The 22,607-nt window shown below is 45.4% G+C and overlaps 2 protein-coding genes and 1 pseudogene across 12 annotated transcripts in view; all 3 read right to left on the bottom strand.

The window, feature by feature from the left end:
* GALNT11 (polypeptide N-acetylgalactosaminyltransferase 11) overlaps positions 1-2,114 on the bottom strand; it is a 53,534-nt gene extending 51,420 nt beyond the window's left edge. For 2 of the 4 annotated variants that reach the window (XM_047694424.1, XM_047694423.1), the window contains exon 1: positions 1,924-2,114. The gene's annotated coding sequence lies outside the window, so the exon portion shown is untranslated. Of the gene's footprint in view, positions 1-1,541; positions 1,834-1,923 lie in introns of those variants that run through there. The other 2 variants (XM_047694426.1, XM_047694427.1) reach the window with 1 other exon arrangement.
* A 3,454-nt stretch (positions 2,115-5,568) lies between these two features.
* GALNTL5 (polypeptide N-acetylgalactosaminyltransferase like 5) overlaps positions 5,569-22,607 on the bottom strand; it is a 55,809-nt gene continuing 38,770 nt past the window's right edge. For 6 of the 8 annotated variants that reach the window (XM_047694428.1, XM_047694429.1, XM_047694434.1 and 3 more), the window contains 3 exons: positions 20,833-20,950; positions 8,487-8,636; positions 5,569-5,901 (listed from right to left, as the gene is read on the bottom strand). In XM_047694428.1, coding sequence (XP_047550384.1) covers positions 5,710-5,901; positions 8,487-8,636; positions 20,833-20,950 — 460 coding nt within the window. In that variant the 3' untranslated portion in view covers positions 5,569-5,709. Of the gene's footprint in view, positions 5,902-8,079; positions 8,147-8,486; positions 8,637-20,832; positions 20,951-22,607 lie in introns of those variants that run through there. The other 2 variants (XM_047694431.1, XM_047694430.1) reach the window with 2 other exon arrangements.
* On the bottom strand, positions 19,953-20,065 carry LOC125081566 (uncharacterized; annotated as a pseudogene).

Raw genomic sequence — 22,607 nt, 5'->3', positions numbered from 1 at the left:
TATGATCCAGCCATTCCACTCCCAAGTTTTTACCCCAGAGAATCAAAAACAGGTGCATGTAGCCTCATGTTCACAGCAGCACTATGCACAGCAGCCCGTCAAGAGATGAACCAATAAACAAACTGTGATATAGCCAAAAATGGAACTCTAATTCGGCCACAAAAAGGCAAGAAGTCTAACAGACGCTCGCCATGTATGAAATCTGAAAACAATACATGAAATAAGCCCGACACAAAAAGAAAAATACCGCAGGACTCCACTCGCAGGAGGTACTCACAGCGGTCCAATTTGGAGAGGCAAAAAGGGTCCGGGAGAAGGGGCAATGGGAAGTTACTGCTTCACGGTTAGAGTTTCTGCACGGAGCGATCAAAACGTTTTGGAAATAGACTGTGATGCAATACTGTGAAAGTACTTAACACAGCTGAATCGTACACTTAAAAATCGGTTATTATGGACATTGGCGAGGGTATGTGCTATGGGGACTGCTGTGAAGTGTGGAAGCCCGAGATTTACAGACCTGTACCCCTGGGGCAAATAATACATTATATGTTAATTTAATTTTATTTTTTTTCAAAGATTTTATTTATTTATTTGACAGAGAGAGATCACAAGTAGGCAGAGAGGCAGGCAGAGAGAGAGGAAGGGAAGCAGGCTCCCCGCCGAGCAGAGAGCCCGACGCGGGACTCGATCCCAGGACCCCGAGATCACGACCCGAGCCGAAGGCAGCGGCTTAACCCACCGAGCCACCCAGGCGCCCTATATGTTAATTTTAAAAATTTTTATTTAAAAAAAGGTTAAAATGATAAATTTCATGTTGCATAAATGTTTAAAAAAACTAAGTAGACTCCGAACTGCAAGGAAGAAACAGCACAGACACTGCCCAGAGAAGATGTGAAAACTGGGTCTTTCACACCTTTAACTACAAAGTGCAACGGACACACACGGAGGGTGGGGAGGTTTCCTTCTTTCTGTCTTAAGCCAGAGGAGGTTTCCACATACAAATTTCTGGATAAAAGCTTGGAACTTAGTGGAGTAAAACAGACTTTAAAGTCGGGTCTAAACCTGTGATCTGCGGGAAGAGAGGGCGCAGGAAAACCATGAAAAGCACAGTTATAATTCCGCTGTGTCTTTGGACACCGACCAACCAAACAACTGATTTCGCAACACAAGGCTGGAGAGGAACGCTGACCCCACTCTCCTCCGACGGTGAAAATAAGCGCCGCCAGTCTGTCAGGAGCGCGCTAGGACTCCTCCGAGGACGAAGTCTTTCAGAACTGGAGGCCAAGGACTTGGTATTTTCAGATTTATCCAAACGCCACGGAATTTAAGAACGTCGGGAAATTACACGAGGCAAACAGCCCAATTTCTCCAACAAGCAAACAGAAAGGAAAGAGAAACAAGAGGCACATCAGCCAAATGCCGCGTGTCAAGGCGAGCTGTGGAGCCTCCCGGGAAACGCGAGCTGCCCGGCTGGGGGGGGGGGGGCGGAGGGGGCGGAGGGGGGCCGGGGGGGCGGGGGGGGGGCCGGGTGCAGCTCTCACTTCTCTCTCGCGTCTGCCATCTGTTACCGCCTCTGCCGCACCACCTCCTTCTCTCGGAAGACCGAGCCGCAGGGCTCCGACCCTCGTTCCGGCAAACAGCGGCGGGAGCCCCGGGCCCACGGCTCCGCGACCCCAGCGCGGCCCAGCCCCGCCGACAGGGGCGCGCCGGGTCCCGCGGGCGGTTCCTCCGTCAACACCCAGTCCCCGGGGGCGGTGCTCGCGGTCTGACTCCGCAGCCGGCAGCCGGGCGTCAGGCCCCGGGCGCAGCCTTCAGCTTTGGGATCTCGGGGCCGCACGCCGGAGCCGCTAGCTTGAGGCGCTGAGGGGACGACGGAGGCCGCGCGGGCTCAGACGCCGCCGCACCAGGCCGCGCGCTACTCACCCTGACGCAGGCAGCGCAGGATCCCGGGCTTCTGGGACTCCGGCTGTGGCATCTTCCCTCCCGCCACAGCCCGGGTCCGACCCGCATTAGCCACAGCAGGGGGAGTTGCCCGGGAAGAAACGCTGCACCGGGCGCAGTGGTGGCCGCGGGCTCCCGCGCCGCAGTCTCAGACTGAGCGCGCTTGCCCCTGGAGCCACGTGACAGAAGGCCCCGCCCCCGCGCGTGGGTGACGTCACCGCCCGCGCCTGGTGTGGCGCTGGCCAAGTCTGCGGCGTTCGCGAAGCTCGCGGCTCGGCGGCGGCCCTGAGGGTCTGTGACGGGCGGCTTGGGTTTTTTTCTCGTTGTAAAACCCCGTCGATGAGGACAAGCGGGCGTGTACGTATTAGAAGATGTGCAGCTTCAGCTTTGCTCAAACAAATGCGGGTTCCACTGTGAAGGCTTTGCGGTGTCCCTCTCCGAGGAGCCGTGGAAAGCCCTCACGCTGGGGGGCAGGTGCACCAGTGAGGCATCCCAGGAAGAGCGGCCGCAGCAAGCGGCGTCGGTGTCACCTGGGGGCTGCTTGGAACTACTGACGGGGGGCACCTGGGTCGTTCATTGGGTTAAGCCTCTGCCTTCAGCTCAGGTCATGATCCCAGGGCCTTGGGATCGAGCCCCGCATTGGGCTCTCTGCTCAGTGGGGAGCCTGCTTCCCTTCCTCTCTGCCTGCCTCTCTGCCTGGTTGTGATCTTGTCAAATAAATAAAATCTTAAAAAAAAAAAAAAACCAAACTGCTGAATCGGAAGCCCTTTGCCACACCTACCTAGTAGTCAACATCTGCGTTTTAGCAAGATCTGCAGGCGAGGCGCACAAGCCGAAGTTTGGAATCCCTGTGCTAGCGAGTGGTCAGCGCCTGAGAGCTTCCGCTGCTCACTCCACCTGCTCCCGACCCTTGATAGCGTCAAGTATTTGAATGTTTGCCATTCTGACGGGCCTGGCATGGAATTTTTTCCTAGCTGTTACTTTAAATGTTTCTATGCTATTCCATCACATTAGTGCGTAATGGTATAAACCTAGCAGTTGAGGTTTGGGTTAGCTCCAGTTTTGCTGTTAGGAAGAATGACACAAATTTTAGCTCTTTGCAGCCTCATGTTGTGGTTAAGCCCAGTCTTTGACACTGGGCTGATTCTGCTACTGCATGGGCTGTATTAGTTTGTCCCCAGATAGTTACCAGATGAAATACAGGATGGCCTGAAATTTCCATTTCAGAGCAACAAAGAACAATTTTGTGGTATAAGTATGTTCCGTCGAATATGTGAAATATACTTCTAACAAAATATTGTGTATTCGAAATTTGGATTTCAAAGACAGAGCATCCTGTATTTGGTTTGCTAAAATTGGCAACCCCAGCCTGTGAACAAATTCTAACTTTGGTTTTCTCATCTGTGAAATGGTAACAACAACAGGGCCTATCTTATGTGTGGTTGAGCTGAGATAATCCAGGCAGAGTACGTGCCACAGCCTATGAAACATAATGGGAGCTGTTTCATGCTGGCGTGTCTTAGGTTACAGTCACAGTAAAAAATTAAACCTTAAGGGGCACCTGGGTGGCTCAGTCTGTTGAGCACCTGACCTTTGGATTCAGCTCAGGCCATGATCTCAGGGTCTAGATCGAGCCCTGCGGCCGGCTCCGTCCGCACTACGCAGAGAGTCTGCTTGAGATTCTCTCCCTCTCCTTATGTCCCTCTCCTCCCACCCCTCTCTCCCCATGCCTGCATGTGTGCCCTCTCTAAGGAGAAAAAAAAAAAACAACTAAGACCTAATATTAGGCTCATGGGTCTAAGAACATTTGTCTTTTTCTTCTGGCAAAGCTGATTATTTGCAACATCCTCCTTTATGCTTACCAAAGGAAAAAAATTATTCTCAAATTTCAAAACTAAAAAAAAGTTATTTCAAAATGATTTATTTATACTAAATTTTTTACCTTCTGCTATAGATTTCTATTTTGTATTTTACTCCAATTTAATAGATCCATGTGTTTATTATAAACATTTTTTATTACTTCCTAGAAGCAGGTAAAGTATAAATATGGGCCAAGAATAAAATCATAACGTGGTGCTTATTTTGTGTTGCCAGATTGACTTTTTAAAGGCTCAGTCAAGGGGCGCCTGGGTGGCTCAGTGGGTTAAAGCCTCAGCCTTCGGCTCAGGTCATGGTCCTGGGATCCTGGGATCGAGCCCCACATCGGGCTCTCTGCTCAGCAGGGAGCCTGCTTCCTCCTCTCTGTCTGCCTCTCTGCCTACTTGTGATCTCTGTCTGTCAAATAGGTGAAATCTTTAAAGAAAATTTCTTCTTTAAAGGCTCAGTCAAGTTCCCTGACCACCGTAATATATAAGCCCAGTCTTCCCCATGTCATTCTAACAACAGATTCTATAGAGTAAGTTGCTAAATACATATGTATAAAGAGATCATAGTAACTGGCTCTTTTTTCTTTACATTATATGCATTATCTCAAAGAACAGGAGCTCCATGAAGGGAGGGATGTTTTGTTGTTCCCCCGTCTGCTGTGTCCCAGCACCTAGAAGGATATCTGGCCCTGGATGACCACTCAGTTGTTGACTGAGTAAGCATAAAAGATAAGTTGTCTCCTGCTATAAAAACTAGTTTATATGCTAGGTTTAGTGATCCTACCCCAAGTCTCCCCCAGTTCTTTTATTCCTTTCAATGTGTTTTCCCCCTCATTTTCTCATTGTTTCTGTGAATTAGATATATGCCCCCTTTCTAGCCACCTTCACCAGGGTGAACACAATAGCCATCCTTCTAACCCAAAAGAAATACTTTAGACATTTGGGGGATGCCTGGGTGGCTCAGCGGGTTGGGCCTCTGCCTTCGGCTCAGGTCATGATCTCCGGGTCCAGGGATCGAGTCTCATCTCAGGCTCTCTGCTCAGCGGGGAGCCTGCTTCCCCCTCTTTCTCTGCCCATCTCTCTGCCTACTTGTGATCTGTCAAATAAATAAAAATAAATAAATAAAAATAGACATTTAGGAGTGTGTTCACACAGGGTAGATAGGGAACTTAGCTACTTCTTCCCCAGTCCCAGCTAAACAGTTCTTAGTCAGAACATAGATTAACAACAGAGCGCATAATTCAAGAAGGGTCAGGAGAGCTGTAAGCCAGAGCCATGGGAGGGGAAAAATATGAACAAGGCAAAACTGGAAGCATGGAAGAGGGACTGTCTCTTAATGACAAAAGGACTGACACACACAAACCAGAAGGCCAGCCTAGAGAACTGGACACCACAGCAAGCAGATGGGACGTCGGAAACTCAGGAACCCAGCCAAGGGATCGGTTCCAGTATCTACACTGGCAGCAAGAGAGGAGCTCGAAACAGTTGAGCTGAAGTTGGTATGTACCAACCAAGGCTCTCTGTGAATGTCTTTCTGAGAAGGCCACCAGGCCAGGTCACCTGCCTGGAGTGAATGGAGTTGACAAAGGCTACAAAAGTGGGACCTTCCCTATGGTCCAACAGGACCAAGTGAGTTTGGCAAATAACGAAGAGAATACACTTCACCTCACACAATTGTATGATAGTCTTATCTGTGTGACCGTGTATATTTCTAACATTCAAGGTTTTGCTGCCCCAGAAATGTAGTGGCATGTGTAACAAAGTGTTAAGAACTACCGTTAAAGGAAGACAGAAAGGCACTTTGGTTGTATTTCTTACTGCATGTCACATAATTTCATGTTGTTCCAAACTCTCATCAGGTCTGGAACTGTGTTCTTTGCTGTGTTGAAGATCTCAGAGGTTTTTAGCCCTTCATTAATGAAAATGATTTGTTTCCTTTTCTTTGGCTGTCCTTAGATGTCTCCAGTTCTGGGAAGACATTATCCAAATACCACTGAAATGGTTTGCAACCCAACCGTTTCCTCAGTTCAACGCGCTCACTGATGTTTCCGTAGGCAACAGATTTCAGACCAGGTTGTCGTAAAAAAAACTGCTCCTAAATGGAAATAGTCAGTCATTCCATTAAACCAAACAAGCCGTATCTAACATAGCAGTATATCCTTCCATCACCTGAACAAGAACAACAAAAATCAGAAGACCTTCCGATTCCATCCGTAGAGTGAGGGCAGAGACACACGTGGTACCTAGATTCCCTCACCCCACGCGCATTCACAGTATGTGCTGTGACAAACCACAGCGGAGGGGTGTAGAGGGATCCAGGGCGGGACCCAGGGATCCCGTGCTGCTGCTTAGAAGCCCAAGAATCACAGCCACCTATGGTGACATGTTTATATGTTCAGATTTTAAAAGACTTTGAAAGTATGTTTTTAAAATATACTAACAGGTAGGGGCTCTGTGGAGTAGCTAGGAACTACCTAGGTGGCTCAGTTGGTTAATCATCTACCTTCAGCTCAGGTCATAATCCCAGGGTCCCGGGACTGAGCCACTCATCAGGCTCGCTGCTCAGCAGGGAGTCAGCTTCTCCTTCTGCTGCCCAACCCGTGCCCCTACCCCCCCACCCCCGCCCCTGCCTCCACCCATGCACTCGCTAAGATAAATAAATATTTTTTTAAAAAATAAAATAAAATATGCTAACGGGTGGAAAAATTGCAGAACAAAATATTGTGTGAATCTCATTATATAAAAGGATATATATTTGTTTTTAAATGTGTGTTAACAAGAAACTATTCATTTTAGTAATTGCTAAATTTAGTGATTTAGCACTTGCTAATTTAATGTTACTTCTGAGGGGTGGAACTATATATGGTCTGAGAAAGCTTGCTTTTCACTTAGTACTCTTTCAGTACTGTATGACTTTTAAACATGAGTATGTTTTACCTTTTAAAAAATAATTTCTTTTAAAATCAGGAGATATAATAAGTATACAAAATAAGTATACAAAAAGTATATAAAATTCAATGTGCAACTTAATGAATTGTTGAAAAATCAACCCCCGTGATACTGACTAGGTCAAGAAATACTACACAATCTCCTCGAAGCCCCCAGCCTTTCCCGTCCTGAACGAAGCCTTTCCCTTGGTTTTAAATGCTATCTTGATTATGTATTCATGCTTTTGCTTTTCTTTTTAGCTTTATCTAATTGTGCACACATAAATTATGTGACTTAATTTTACCCATTTTTAATTTAATAGGAACTGGAATAAATCAGTATACATTCTATTGTTTTTGGCTGCTCTACTTCACCATTATGTCCTAAAGATGGGCTGTACTGTTGTATGTATGTCTATGGTTAATTTTCATGGCCAAATAGAATTATATCAATTAAATATGTTGCATTTATCCATTCTGATCCTGATGAGCATGTGGGCTGTATTTAGCGTTGGCTAACACCTACCATGCTGTTTGTAAACATTCTCGTTCGTGCATTCTTGCACAAAAGCGTGTCTTTCTGGGATGTATGTGTAGGATGGAATTGCTAGATCGTGGGATATTCATGATCTTTACTTGATTTTGCCAAACTGTCTTCCAAAGTGAGTTTGTAATAATGAGTGCTCCCACACACGATGTCTGAGAATTCCTGTGCTTGCCAATACTTGGTCCTATCAGACTTTAAACAGTTTTGCCAATCTAAGTGACTACATAGAAATACCTCACTGAGGCTTTAATCTGCATTGTCCTGATTACTAGAGAAAGAGTATTATTCCTTTTATAATTAAAATAATAAATAAATATTAGATTAAGACCAGAACATAGACTATCATAGAGAAATTCTTACATATTTCTCCCCACGTATCTGACACGAGGTCTTGTTGGGGTTACCGCGATATTGGGTCGTGCATGGATCCCGCAGGGACCACTTTCAAATGGGGCCAGAGCAGCATGTTCTCTGTGCGTCCTTTTAGGTCCTGGCTAGGGGCTGAAGGCTTGGGGAGGTGCACAGATGGAGGAGCATGGCTTTGACAGAGAAATCTTTGACTGTCGGTTGAAAAGAGGTAATTGGGGGTGCCTGGGTGGCTCAGTGGGTTAAGCCTCTGCCTTCGGCTCAGGTCATGATCCCAGGGTCCTGGGATCAAGCCCCGCATTGGGCTCTCTGCTCAGCGAGGAGCCTGCTTCCCCCTCTCTCTCTGCCTGCCTCTCTGCCTACTTGTGATCTCTGTCTGTCAAATAAATAAAATCTTTAAAAAAAAAAAGAGGTAATGGAGTTTCTCGCGTGGTCTCCAGATCACAGCAGCTGCATCCCTTGAGAACTTAGTAGTAGAGGAAGAGAATCTGGGGAGCTGCCTGTGGGGAGGAGGGCAGGGAGAGCTGCTTCAGAGGGGCACTGCTTAGGAGGGGAAATAGATCTGGGCCAAACAAACTTCTGGTGGTGGTTGATTTACTTCTGAGAAACTTGAGTTTCCCTAGAAATTAAAAAGTAATGCTCCAGGGCAGTAGGTTTGAATGAACCAATTAAGAATAGGGTCTGGGAAAGGTAGATGAGTGGCTGACAGCTAATTTAAGGAAAATAGAGGGAAAAAATCCCAAAATTTGTTATCTGGAAAGGTAGTAGGAACAGGTGTCTTTAGGGCAATCCCATTCTGTACTCTTGCTTGTCTTTCCAAATCAGAGACGTTTCCTTCACCTTGTATTGGTCCAGCCAAACGTGCACCAATCTGAGATTGTTATAGGTCATGGATTTCATAAAACCAGGTCGATTGGGAAAGCGCGGCTTATTGATGAGTCCCACTCGCGAGCAGGGGAGTATGAAAAGTTGGCCTCCACACATCCAGATCTAGACAAAACCAAAAAACATTAATGCGGGTTTGCTAGTAGTACTAGACAACTGCAGAATCTTTTTTTTTTTTTTAACAAACATAGGAATAGCTAACATGTCTTAGGTTGTTCATTTAATCCTCACAACACTATAATGTGGATACTGTCATTATCCCCACTTTACAGATAAAGAAACTCATACGTATGTTGAGTAAGAAACTTGCCCAGTGACAGAGAGTGCAGGGTTTAAACTCAGGAAGTTTGGCCTCCGCGTCAGCACTCCAAATACAAAATAATTCTGTCTCCCTCATAAAAAACAATTCTTTTTGTTTTGTTCTTTTATTTGACAGAGAGTGTGAGCGAGCGAGCACAAGCAGGGGGAACAGCAGGCAGAGGGAGAGGGAGAAGCAGTTTCCCCGCTGAGCAGGGAGCCTGATGCAGGACTTGATCCCAGGGCCTTGGAATCATGACCTGAGCCAAAGGCAGATGCTTAACCCACTGAGCCACCCAGGTTCCCCATATGTGACCTATTCTGATGCTGATTACATATAAAAAGTGGCAAAATAGTTTGTCTTCAAATATTCACCAACGATGTTCTGAGCATGACTATGTGATAAGAAAACACTGATCAGGGCTAAATTCAATGATACCTCTTTTTTGTACTTTAAACACTTTATAAAACTTCTTTTAAAGATTTTTATTTATTTGACGGAGAAAGAGAGCACAGCAGGGAAGCAGCAGGCAGAGGGAGAGGGAGAAGCAGGCTCCCCAAGCCGGGAGCCCGATGCGGGGCTCAATCCCAGAACCCTGGGATCATGACCTGAGCCAAAAGCAGATGCTTCACTGACTGAGACACCCAGGCACCCCTGGATTTCATTTTCATCTGAAATTGAGAACTACACAGTTGTTCACTTAAGCTACTGTTTGGGGGGCACTTTGTTATATATCAAAAGCTAACTGCTACTAGCTATCTATAATGTTTTATTCTTTTTTTAAAGTGAGAACTTAAGGATATTTGGAAGATCATTAGTATCTGATAATTAGACTGGAGAAAGCAATGTTTATTATGTTTGAAATGTTTCTTGATTAGAAAAGAAATCTGGGGGCACCTGGGTGGCTCAGTCGTTAAGCATCTGCCTTCGGCTCAGGTCATGATCCTGGGGTTCTGGGATCAAGCCCCGCATCGGGCTCCCGGCTTGGTGGGAAGCCTGCTTCTCCCTCTCTCACTCCCCCTGCTTGTGTTCCCTCTCTCACTGTGTCTCTCTGTCAAATAAATAAATATTAAAAAAAAAAAAAAAGAAAAGAAATCTGGCATACAGAACAGAAAATAAAAGTAATCAAAGTGGATAGAAGAGGTACAAGACTAAAAATTTTATGAGAAAACATTCTCAAAAATCATGGGGTGCCTGGGTGGTGCAGTCCGGCGAGCACACCTGACTCTTGGTTTTGGCTCTGGTCATGATCTCGGGGTCGTGGGATTGAGCCCTACGTTGGACGCCATCCTGACTTCGGAGTCTGCTTGGAATTGTGTCTCTTCCTCTGGCTCTCTCCACCCACCCTGGAATGAATGAATAAATAAATCTTTTAGAAAAAGTCAAATTGTGGACGCCGGGCTGCTCAGTCGGCTAAGCAGCTGCCTTCGCCTCAGGTCATGATCCCAGGGTCCGGGGATTGAGTCCCGCATCGGGTTCCCTGCTCAGCGGGGAGCCTGCTTCCCACTCTCCCATGGCCTGCCGCTCTGCTGACTTGTGATCTCTGTCTCTCTGTCAAATAAATAAATAAATAAGATCTTTTTAAAAAATCAAATTGAAGGACGCTACAGGAATTGAGCCTAATCTTCCTGGGGCTCATGCATTTGTTCTCTTCCTCTCGGTTCATTCTCTAGAGAGACACGATCCGTCTGGACATACACTTTGCTGGGCTCACTGGCCGTGTAGACGATGGTCCGCTTGCTTCCTCAGAAGTTCTGCTGGAAGTTGTCCACCCAGCTCCCGGTTTCTACTGTTGTTATTATTAGTAGTAGTAGTAGTTGTAGTAGTACTAGTAGTAGTAGTAGTAGTAACAGCACTGGCACCCCACTGAGAGTTGAGCTAACACAGTGGGTAAGAGCACAGACTCTGGGACGCTCAGTACAGTTCGAGTCCTCCATCAGCTGTATGAACGAAGGCAAGTTACTGCAGTTACTCAACCTACTTGTGCCTCAGTTTCCTCAATTGCAGAGTGAGAGGAAGTACCCACCTCATGGGATTGCTATGAGCGTTAGATAATTTGATGCTTATAAGATGCTTAGAGTTTGTGTTTGTAAATCAGCGTGTATCTCTGCTGTAGTGAAGTGTGGTAGGTTGCCAGAATGGCCACACATCTTCATTCCTTATGCACACTTCTGTGCAACGTAACATGGTCCCTCATTCCACCAAGACTTAAAGCTCATTTCTCCACCTCTTAAATCTGGCCTTAGCCACACGATTTGCTTTGGCCAATGGGACCTTAACAAATGTGACACAAACAGATGCTTGAAGTGTTTGCTGCATGGGACTTCATTTGCTACTCTTGGGAACCCTGTGACCATCTCACCAGAAATGAGCCTGAGCTAGCCTGACTGATGTAAGAGACAAATGGCAAGTCATCTCCACAGCCCCAGCGATCACTGGGCAAATGATGTCATCCTAGACTCACCAGCCCCAGCTGAGCCTCCAGATGAACACAGATGTATAGGCAATACCAGTAGAAACCAGCCATCCTGTCTCTGACCAGAAAAGCCACTTTGGCAACACAGTGAATTATGAGAAATTAGAACTCTTTGCTGTTTTAAGCCACTGTGTTTCAGGATAGTTTGTTATACAGCAAAAGCTAACTGATACATGAGGGGACATTTTTCTCTTAACTTCAGTTTTACTCATTAAGTAAAACAGACCTTCATCCACTTGGTTGTTTATTCCAGAAACTTGGTGTGATAGATGGAAATATTGTTCAGCAAATACTAGTTCACTCTCCCATCCCTCACTTTGGGGCAAAGTTTATTTCTTGGACATCCTGACTTTGGGCTTGTCCCTCTGTTGCCTTGGCCAACACAATGGGAGTAGACATGATGCATGCTGAATCTTCAAATATGCTTTGTGGTCTGGCTTGACTTTTGCATCCTTGCCCATCCAAATGAGAAGAATATGCTGGGTTGCTACTAGTCACCACTCATATACCAGTACCTCAAATACTAGTAGAATAGTAATACTAGTAGAACACAAATAGAATTTTTTTTTACACAAGTAGAATTCTAATACTCATAGAATGATGAATGGACCTGAACTGAAGTCAAAGACTAGAGCCAAGCCCAGACCATCTAAATTCAGAGGCAGAGGGATGCCTGGGTGGCTCAGTTGGTTGGACGACTGCCTTCGGCTCAGGTCATGATCCCGGGGTCCCGGGATCGAGTCCCACATCGGGCTCCCAGCTCCATGGGGAGTCTGCTTCTCCCTCTGACCTTCTCCTCGCTCATGCTCTCTCTCACTGTCTCTCTCTCAAATAAATAAATAAAATCTTTAAAAAAAATAAATAAATGCAGAGGCAGAGTCCCCCTCGCCCGCCCATGAACATATGAAAGAAACAACCTAATGCTTATTGGTCTAAGTGATTCAGCGTTGAGCTGGTTTGTAACATAGCATCATCATGGCATTAGCCGACTGATAATGGCCTGTCTGGGACACGGCTTTGTCTTAACATCCATCTTACCTGCTCAGTCTCTAAGTTCCATCCACTCTAATCATAAGATATGCCTGGAATCTGTCCAGTCTTCCCGCCTCCATTACAACCACTCTAGTTCCATCCAAGGTTATCCTTTGTCCAGATCATCACAAGAAGCTCCTGCTCTCCCTGCTTATCCCCCACTTTGTTCATCTCCATCACTGTCCTACCTAAAACCTACCTGCAGCATTCCACCATGCATAAGATACAACCTAAAACCTTACAAGGTTCTGGGGCGTCCTGCCCTTGCCCCCTCTCCAGCCTTCCCTTATCCTTCTCTCCTTGCATCATGGCCCAGCCTCACTGGCCCTTCTCCATGACACATATGGGTTGGAAAGCTGCCTATTTTCTGAGTCTGCAGGCAGAAATCAGGGCATTACTAAGTATTTTATTTCTTCTGTAATCTGTATTTGTTTTCATGAGGTGACATAGGGGTACCACATGTGACAAAAACCAGGGTAGGACTTTCTCAGGCTGTTCCATTGGCCTCACAGTTACGGCGCTGCCTTCCAGATTCAGGCAGTCCCAGATTTATTTTCTAGTCTATTCCACCTTCTCCAGTCTCAAGAAACTTCTCAGCAGAAAGTTAGGAGAGGCTGCTAGCCAGATACCACTTTAAATGAGGACTCTGGGATGGCTGTCACGTAGAAAGAAAGGAACCGATATTGGCTGATGGCTCATTGGGTGGCAGACACTGTTTTAAATGCTTGATGTGCGTCGCCCCAGTTGATACACACGATTATTCTGATCATTTATACATAATCAGGCTTCCTAGACTCCAACCAGTTCAACCATTTACAAATATTTCCCAACCACTTCTTTTTTAAATAAGTTTTTTTTTAAGATTTTATTTATTTGACAGAGAGAGATCACAAGTAGGCAGAGAGGCAAGGCAGAGAGAGAGGAGGAAGCAGGCTCCCCATGGAGCAGAGAGCCTGATGTGGGGCTCGATCCCAGGACCCTGGGATCATGACCTGAGCCGAAGGCGAGGCTTTAACCCACTGAGCCACCTAGGCGCCCCACCACTTCTTATGTGGCAAACATACTAGGTGCTCTGGGACCCAGGTATGAACAAGTCAGACCATGCCCCTGCCCTCGCGGGGCTCACTGCCTGGTCAGTACACAGATTGATGGGTGTCCGGCACAAAACAAAAATGGAGTCTCTGATTCAATAATTATAACAAATTTCAGGAAGGCAATGGTGGAGTATTCCACCAAGTGTGGGGTCCTTCCAAAAGTGCCCCCACGGGCAACCACACAGGCTGTATGCCCACAGAGCCTGCCCTGAACTTGGTACACTAGAACAGGTGCTGTCATGGTACTGTCTACTCAAAAAAAGAAAAATAAAGCATGCGCTCTAATGCGTGAGCACACACGGAAGGGACCCCAGACTTGTGCATGTGCATGTGCACGTGCGTGTGTGCATGGGCATGCAGGGAGAGTGGTGATAAGGTCAAGGAAGCCTTCCTGAAGAGATTACATCAAAGCTGTGAAATGGACTGCGGTAGTGGGAAAGAGCAAAGTGGACAGAGGTGAGTGATGACTTAGACCTAGATCTAACCATACCTGGTGGGAGAAAGAGAGGCATGAAAGGGAGAGTGGAGACCAAGAAGGTACTCTGGGGGGACAGGGGATGGACAGCTGCAGGCAGGAGGAGGGCAGCATATCATCCATCCAAAGAGGAAAAGAACAAAGGAGAAGGCATGGGTTTGAGGGGGTAGAAAGAGCTCCATTTTCGAAATGTTGGGTTTAGGATACCCATGGGATATTCAACCTACAGGACAATCACCTACATGCCATTAGATGTACAAGATGATGGCACAGAAAGACCTGGGAAGGAGCTAGAACTACGTCATCAGCCTGTAGTCATTCAAGGGTGGTGTGGATAAGGTTACTCAGAGGATGGAGAAGAGAAAGAGGGTCTTGGGGCAACCCAAGAGAGGAGGCAATTCGGAGCAATGGTGACCCATGGTAAGCCGTGGTCAGAGAGCAGCGGGCTGCCAAGGAGCACGACCCCCCCCCCCTTATGCAGACTCTAAGAATGTGGTCCGCCCTTTCTCTATCGCCAGCACACAGTTTGCTTTCTAATCGAAGCATCCAAAGAGGTGTGGCCACCTTGGGCGGCAGCTAAGCTAGCTTCAATATCTAAGAGGTCCCATCCCATAGTGAGGCAGGTGATGCTCAGAGGATACGGCAGGGCTCTGGGGCTGAAGCAGGGCACCTTGCCCATATCTGGGGCCTCCAGGATGGAGCGCCAAGCCATGCAGGTTGTTGGGGGCTGCTGGAGGCCAGCCTGCCCTCCACCAGGAAATGGAAGTGTGGATCTTCAGCCTGGGTTAGGAGAAGCCTCCTGAGGCTGTGGGTGAAGCCGTAGCTTCCATCCCCTCTCCAGAGTGAGCACAGCAGGGCAACTAAGACAATTCAGAGCTCTGGAGGCTTCCAGAGAGAAATGACTTAGAGACAGAATAGAACCAAGCTGGCGAGGTCTCCAGACCTGAAGTTGAGTAGACAGTACCAAGCAGGACACACAGGTCTGGAGCAGACACCTACGAGTTCCCTGAGTCAAGGCAAGTTACTACAGCACTCTGCGCTCCAGCTCCTCCACTCTAAGTAGGACATCACGCATGTAGCTCGCAGGCTTGTCAGGAACTTTAAATAAGTTAACACCTGTTAGATCCCGGAGCAGCGCATGTCATATACATAAGACCTCGTCCAATAAATGAAATGCATCTTTATCCTTTACCCCGTAACTTCAAAATGCCATTTCTTTTTCTTTCTTTTTTTTTTTTTTTTGACAGACAGATCACAAGTAGGCAGAGAGGCAGGCAGAGAGAGACAGGAGGAGGAGGCAGGCTCCCTGCCGAGCAGAGAGCCCGATGCGGGACTCGATCCCAGGACCCTGAGATCATGACCTGAGCCGAAGGCAGAGGCTTTAACCACTGAGCCACCCAGGCGCCCTCAAAATGCCATTTCTGCAGGGAAGCCACCGAAGACACATGGCTCCCCCAACACAGGCTGGATTCCCCTTTCATCTGATCTCGTAGTGCTCTGTATGTCTCCTTCATTGTGTCTATCAAACATAAATAACTAATCACCTCTCTCCACTTCAGCACGTGGAGCTTCATGCTCTCATGAGCCGTATTTGCTCTGTGCGCCACTGAATTTAGTACTAGCACAGCACTTTGCATGTAACAGGCTCTCGGTATTGGTGAGTGAGTGAATGGAAGGATGGATGGATGGATGGATGGATGGATGGATGGATGGATGGATGCAGGCTGCGCCTTCTTCTGAATGCCCGGAGTGTGGCAGAGCCCAAAACAGCGGGTGCTCCTCATGAAAGCTACACTGGATCTAATGAGAACTCTTGACAGCGTCTTCACCTCAAACAAGGGTAGACTGGGGTACTGTCACCACCCAGGTGTTAGTGAGAGCCATGGGAGTTGATGCAGGGGTGCCCTGAAAAATATCAGCAAGGTGTGACAGACCCAGGCCAATCAGAACAGATATGCGGCAACAGGTCCCACGCCCCTGTCCTGCCAAGCACAGTCCCTTTAGTTGCTGGGTCATAGACAGCCCCTGTGGGCAATATTCAGTCAGCTCAGAGTTGAAGTTCTTCCCCACCGTGTAAGGAAATATCACACTGTATTAACCACCAATTGTGGCTTCACAGGTGTAAAACAGCTGAGGTCAGCCATGAGCCACAAGGAGCACACGGAGTAAGAAGGGACAGCTGACAAGAGCACCAGTCTCAGGGACACCCACGCTTCTGGGATGCACAGAAGATACTCCTACAGATACAGAACAGAGCTGTGGAAGAGGAACCAGGAGCAATGTTCTAAACTCCAAGGAAATGTCTGGAAAAAACTGGCAGACAGAATCAAATGTTGCAGTGACCTCCAGGATACAGAAGAATAAAAGCCATCCATTAGGGACATCAGTATTAAACTAATGACAGTTCCCGGAATGCTGTCCCAGGGTGCCGAGACCACCAGGATGTTGATTTATTGGAATGAGCACTGAGAAATGAAGACATATGTACAGGTGTCTGTGATCTTCTCTCCGGAAACACAGGGTTACTTATCTTGGTTAGAGACTGCAGCCAGTGTCAAGAGAGTACGCCTCCTATTTATTAATTTACATGTTTATGAAGAGAGAGACCCACACATACTTAAAAAAATATGAAGGGGCCATTAGGAATGGAGTAGTTGAGAATATGGAAGCAAGGAAAATTAATACATTTGAATGATATGTTAACTGTTATTTGCTATCTGGAGGGAATATAGAACCAGAAAAAGGAATACTCTCCCTCTTCAAATATGCATATGTTATTCACAAAATTGATGTTCTTGAGACACAAGAATGTGCTCATTAAGATATCAGGTCCTGAAAAGGGGACCTAATATGCCATACACCATATTCACAGAGAGCCATACAATAAAACAAGGAATCATCAGCCAAACAATGAAAAGTACCAAAGACATGAACATTATAAAATAATGCTGGGATCAGAAGGGAACACATGATGGGGGCGGGGAGAAGCAATGAAAACAACACACTTCCCATGTACTGCCAAACAGGGCCTTAAAAGGAAAAAGATACTGTTCCAGATATTTTTATATTCGCAATAACGTACTGAAGCACTATGAAAGAAGTCTGTGCTTAAGAGAACTTTGAGCGAGTGAACAAAGTAACAAGCCAAGAGGAAGAGGGAGGCCAAATCCAAAACATAACAACAGCAGCAAAGAAAAAAAATCAGAAAAATAAAACACAAAAAGCAAATACAGCAAACAATTTAATACCCACTAAGATAATATGTGCATTCAGAGGCTGGTCTCTGCGGACGACCGCAGAGTGTAAGAACAGAAGGCAACATAGAATCATTACAGCTCTCCCGTATTAAGCACCTTCCAGAAAGTATCTGTTTACTGCATTGTAATATGGACCCTGTTTTTTCATTTTACCTGCAAGGAAGCTAAAGCTCAACCAAGATTTGAACTTAGTCATTGATTAAACTGCTTTCTCTGCACCAGACTGTGTCTGCCAGGAAGAAACAAACAGGCAGAGAAAAGTGAGAAAAAAATTAAGGATAATAATGGTGAATTCACAATCCAGATTTGTATGCACATTTCAAAGTGACCATTATTTATTTTAAGTTTTATTTATTTAAGACACCTCTACACCCAACGTGGGGCTCGAACTCACAACCCTGAGATCAAGAGTCGCAGGCTCTTTTGAGAGAGCCAGCCAGGTGCTCCAAATTGACCATGATAAAAAATCTATTGGAATTTAGTAAAAAACCCACAGCAACTTCTTTCTAGATATGTCTCCAAAGGCAAAGGAAACAAAAGTGAAAATGAACTTTTGGGACTTCATCAAGATCAAAAGCTTCTGCACAGCAAAGGAAACAGTCAACAAAACAAAGAGGCAACCCCACGGAATGGGAGAAGATATTTGCAAATGACACTACAGACAAAGGGCTGATACCCAAGATCTATAAAGAACTCCTCAAACTCAACACACACAAAACAGATAATCACATCAAAAAGTGGGCAGAAGACATGAGCAGACACTTCTCCAAAGAAGACATACAAATGGCATGGAAAAATCTTCATCATCACTAGCCATCAGGGAGATTCAAATCAAAGCCACATTGAGATACCACCTTACACCAGTTAGAATGGCCAAAATTAACAAGGCAGGAAACAACATGTGTTGGAGAGGATGTGGAGAAAGGGGAGCCCTCTTACACTGTTGGTGGGAATGCAAGTTGGTGCGGCCACTTTGGAAAACAGGGTGGAGATTCCTTAAGAAATCAAAAATAGAGCTTCCCTATGACCCTGCCATTGCACTACTGGGTATTTACCCCAAAGATACACATGTAGTGAAAAGAAGGGCCATCTATACCCCAACGTTCATAACAGCAATGGCCACAGTCGCCAAACTGTGCAAAGAACCAAGATGCCCTTCAATGACGAAAGGATAAGGAAGATGTGGTCCATATATACTATGGAGTATTATGCCTCCGTCAGAAAGGATGAATACCCAACTTTTGTAGCAACATGGACGGGACTGGAGGAGATTATGCTGAGTGAAATAAGTCAAGCAGAGAAAGTCAATTACATATGGTTTCACTTATTTTGGAGCATAACAAATAACATGGAGGACATGGGGAGATGGAGAGGAGAAGAAAGTTGAGGGAAATTGGAGGGGGAGATGAGCCATGAGAGACTGTGGACTCTGAAAAATAATCTGAGGGTTTTGCAGGGGCGGGGGATGGAAGGTTGGGTGAACCTGGTGGTGGGTATTAAGGAGGGCACGTATTGCATGGAGCACTGGGTGTGGTGCATAAACAATGTATTCTGGAACACTGAAAAGAAATTAAAAAGAAGATGTGGTCCATATATACAATGAAATATTACTCAGCCATCAGAAAGGAGGAATACCCAACTTTTGTATCAACATGGACAGGACTGGAGGAGATTGTGCTGAGTGAAATAAATCAAGCAGAGAAAGTCAATTACATATGGTTTCACTTATTAGTGGAGCATAGGGAATAACATAGAGGACATGGGGAGATGGAGAGGAGAAGGGAGTTGAGGGAAATCGGAGGGGGAGATGAACCATGAGAGACTGTGGACTCTGAGAAACAACTGAGGGTTTTGGAGGGGAGAAGGGTGGGGGGGTTACATGAGGCTGGCAGTGGGTATTAAGGAGGGCACAGATTGCATGGAGCACAGGGTGTGGTGCATAAACAATGAATTCTGGAACACTGAAAAGAAATTTAAAAAATAAAAATTTTTTAAAAAGAATTTAGTCAAAAACCAAAACTTACCTATGATAAACACAAAATAAACATCTGAATGGCACCTTTGTATTTTCTTTAGACTCTCTCCCGGCCTATCTACTTCGTACTTTCTTCTCTACCCCAATTATTTCACTAAATCTTCACAAATTTGTAATTTAAGAAACAGAACAAATGACTAAAGGAAAAGAGAGAGAGAGAGAGAGGGAGGGAGAGAGAGAAAAACTAGGAAACAGACTCTTAACTCTAGGGAATATACTGATGGTCACGGGGGGGGGACAGGTGATGGAAATTAAGGAGGGCACTTGTTCTGATGAGCACCAGGTGAGGTCTGGAATTGCTGAATCCCTATATTGTACAACTGAAACTAATACAACACTGTGTTAACGATCCTGCAATTTAAATAAAAATTTAAAAACCCTCCAAAATGCAAGAATCTCCACAAAATTCTGAGAATGGCGTTTATATTTGTTCCTATTTACCAGGTGAGAAAGTAGGGAATTAGAAAAACTAATGGCGGGGCGCCTGGGTGGCTCAGTGGGTTAAGCCGCTGCCTTCGGCTCAGGTCATGATCTCAGGGTCCTGGGATCGAGCCCCACATCGGGCTCTCTGCTCAGCAGGGAGCCTGCTTCCTCCTCTCTCTCTACCTGCCTCTCTGCCTGCTTGTGATCTCTCTCTGTCAAAATAAATAATAAATAAAATCTTTAAAAAAAAAAAAAAGAAAAAGAAAAACTAATGGCTGCTCCACAATCTTACAGCAAGTTAGCAACAGAGCTGGGACCCATTCTGATGCCTAATGACTAGTGATCTAATATCATGGGACTATTTAAAAGTCAAATCTGCTTTTAGATTTGAACTGATAAGAACAGATACTACACTTGATCTTAGCCAAAAGGCCGAGAAGCGATTGCTTTTAGATTTGAGATATAATTCACAGTCTACAAGAAATTTACCCTTTTGCAGTGTACGGTTCAGTGACTCTGGGTATTTTCACGAGCTTGTCCAACCAGCACTTCTATCTCATTCTGGAACATTCTCACCACTTCCAGAAATAGCCCTGGCACCCATCAGCACTCATTCTCTTTCCTCAAGCTTCTGGCAACCACTAATCTACATTCTGTTTCTATGAATTTACTTAGTTTGCACATTTCCTAGGAGAGGACTTATTCATATAAATATGTGGGCTTTTGTGTCTGACTTCCTTCACCCACTGTAATGTTTTCAAGTTCCACTCATGTTGTAGCAAGTATCCTGGGATTCAAGGGTTGAGAGACAACCTAGACACCCCCTACCAAGTCTTCTCAATTTGCAGATGGGGAAACTGAGGCCTGAGATAGCCCGCAGAGTTAGTGGCACCCAAGTCCCCTACTGCCTAATGTTATTTTCACTACACCACAACCACCAAGACAATCAGCGTAATAAAGAAGAGCTTCCACAAATAAATAAAAACATTAATGTGATATGCCATATATTAGAAAGAACAAAACATAAGGTAATAAAAGCTGGCATTTTACTAACTATTGTCATACTCAGTGAGGAGTCCCATAGGTCATTTGTTTCACGGGATGTGGGAATGGTACCCGATGCGCAGGCAGGAAAACTGGGCATAAGTCTGAAGTCAGTGTTTGCTCTCTCTGAACAAAGGTAATGATTTAAAAAGCCAAGTCTGAATTACCCTTAATGAAAGTTCCAAATTTTCTGCTCCTGAGAGTTTCATGTCTCTGTCGTACTGTCCAATCTCGTTAAAATAATGCCTATTTATAGCAAAAATTCCTCCAGCCATTGCAGGCGACCTAAAAAGGACACATAAGTATTAAATCACAGACTCAGTCATTCTGGATTTTTTGCCAAAATTATACTGAATATTAGCACTAACATAAAAACTAGAAAATAGCACTATACTGATACAAAAATTGTTAATATATATTTAGGAGAACACGGCCTAAGCAAAACCAAGAGTCCCACACTTCAACTCTGCCACCCAGGCGCCCCCGCAGTAAGTTTTACTTAGCTCTCAACGAATTGTATAGTGACATATTCTAAATGTTGTCTTCTTCTTGAGAGGGAACATCATCTTTAGAATGTGAGTTTCCCCTGGGGACAAATATTGAATTGGGGATTAGAGTTTACAAATCCCCCTTTCCAAGCACATTAAGTGTGTTACATTTACTTTTGGGAAAACACAATGTTACAAAGCATCTTTTTTTGGTCCACCAATAGCAGGACCCAATAACACCAAAGTAAGTAGTTTGAAAAAGATTACATGTTCATCTACTCATTCATTTTTTTAAAAAGTAGGTATTAAACACCTATGATGTGTTTGAGATAAATTAGTGAATCAACAGGTCAAGGCCCCAGCTCGTACGGGGGCAAGGGTGGAAAGAGGGACCCCAGTGTCACCGTGGTCTTGGAGGAAGAGGATGGGATTGTGGATAAGCGTCCAGCGGTGAATGAGATGTGATCCAACTCCTGATGTATTTTGAAGATGGAACCAGCAGATTTGCTTACGAGTGGGATGTGGGTGGAGGAGGAAGAGAAGAGTGAAGGCCAACCCCAGCATTTTGGCCTGGGTACCTGGAAGGTAGAGTTGCCGTGCACCGAGATGGGGATGCTAGGGGGTGGGGGTAGATTTTGGTGGAAAGATTCAGCTGGGGACATGTTTGAGGTGTCGAGTCAGCATTCAAGTGGAGATGCCAGTAGGCAGTTGGAGGGAAGAGTCTGGCACTGGGCAAGCAGCGGGGCTGGAGACAGAACTCTGGGAGTCCTCAGCTTAAGATAGGCAAGAAGCACTTCCTGAGAGTGGGGAGGCGGAGAAGAGGATCAAGAACTGAGGTTGGAGAGAAGACAGGGATCGAGGAATCGGCAAAGGAGATGGGAGCGAGCAGATGCGGTGGGGGTGGTTAGACGGAAGACCTGGAGATTGTACTGATCTGGAGTTCAAGGGATATATACAGTATATACCCAGGATATACAGTGTATAATGCACGGAGCATACGATATATGAGGTATCAACTGTCTATGGTATCAGTAAGGCTTTCAGTCAACACTAGGCTCTTAGTCGTTAGGGAATTGGGGCGTCAAAAGCTACATTCAGAGTTTTGACTGCACGGGGTGGTCAGTGTGTCTAACTCCTGTGTTGTTCAAGGTGAACTGTACGTTATAACACATGTATCATGTATGATATATATTCTATAAATGATTGGTATCATGCTAAGCTTTTTATGGCTTGATTTTTTATTTAGCACATTGTGAGAATTTTCCTTTTATAGTAATTAGCTTTCAAAAAACTTTAGGTAATATTCTACAAAGTATGATTATACTTTTTAACCATTTCACTATGAACATTTATGTTGTTTTTATTTTTTAACTAATATAAATGTCGCTGTGATAGATGTCTCTGTACTTACTTCTCATTAACTCCTTAGGGAAGTGTTTCAAGAAGTGGAATTA

The sequence above is a fragment of the Lutra lutra genome, chromosome 11 (assembly GCF_902655055.1).
Source record: "Lutra lutra chromosome 11, mLutLut1.2, whole genome shotgun sequence".
NCBI classification, from domain to species: domain Eukaryota; kingdom Metazoa; phylum Chordata; class Mammalia; order Carnivora; family Mustelidae; genus Lutra; species Lutra lutra.
This window is presented reverse-complemented; position numbering and strand designations above follow the sequence as displayed.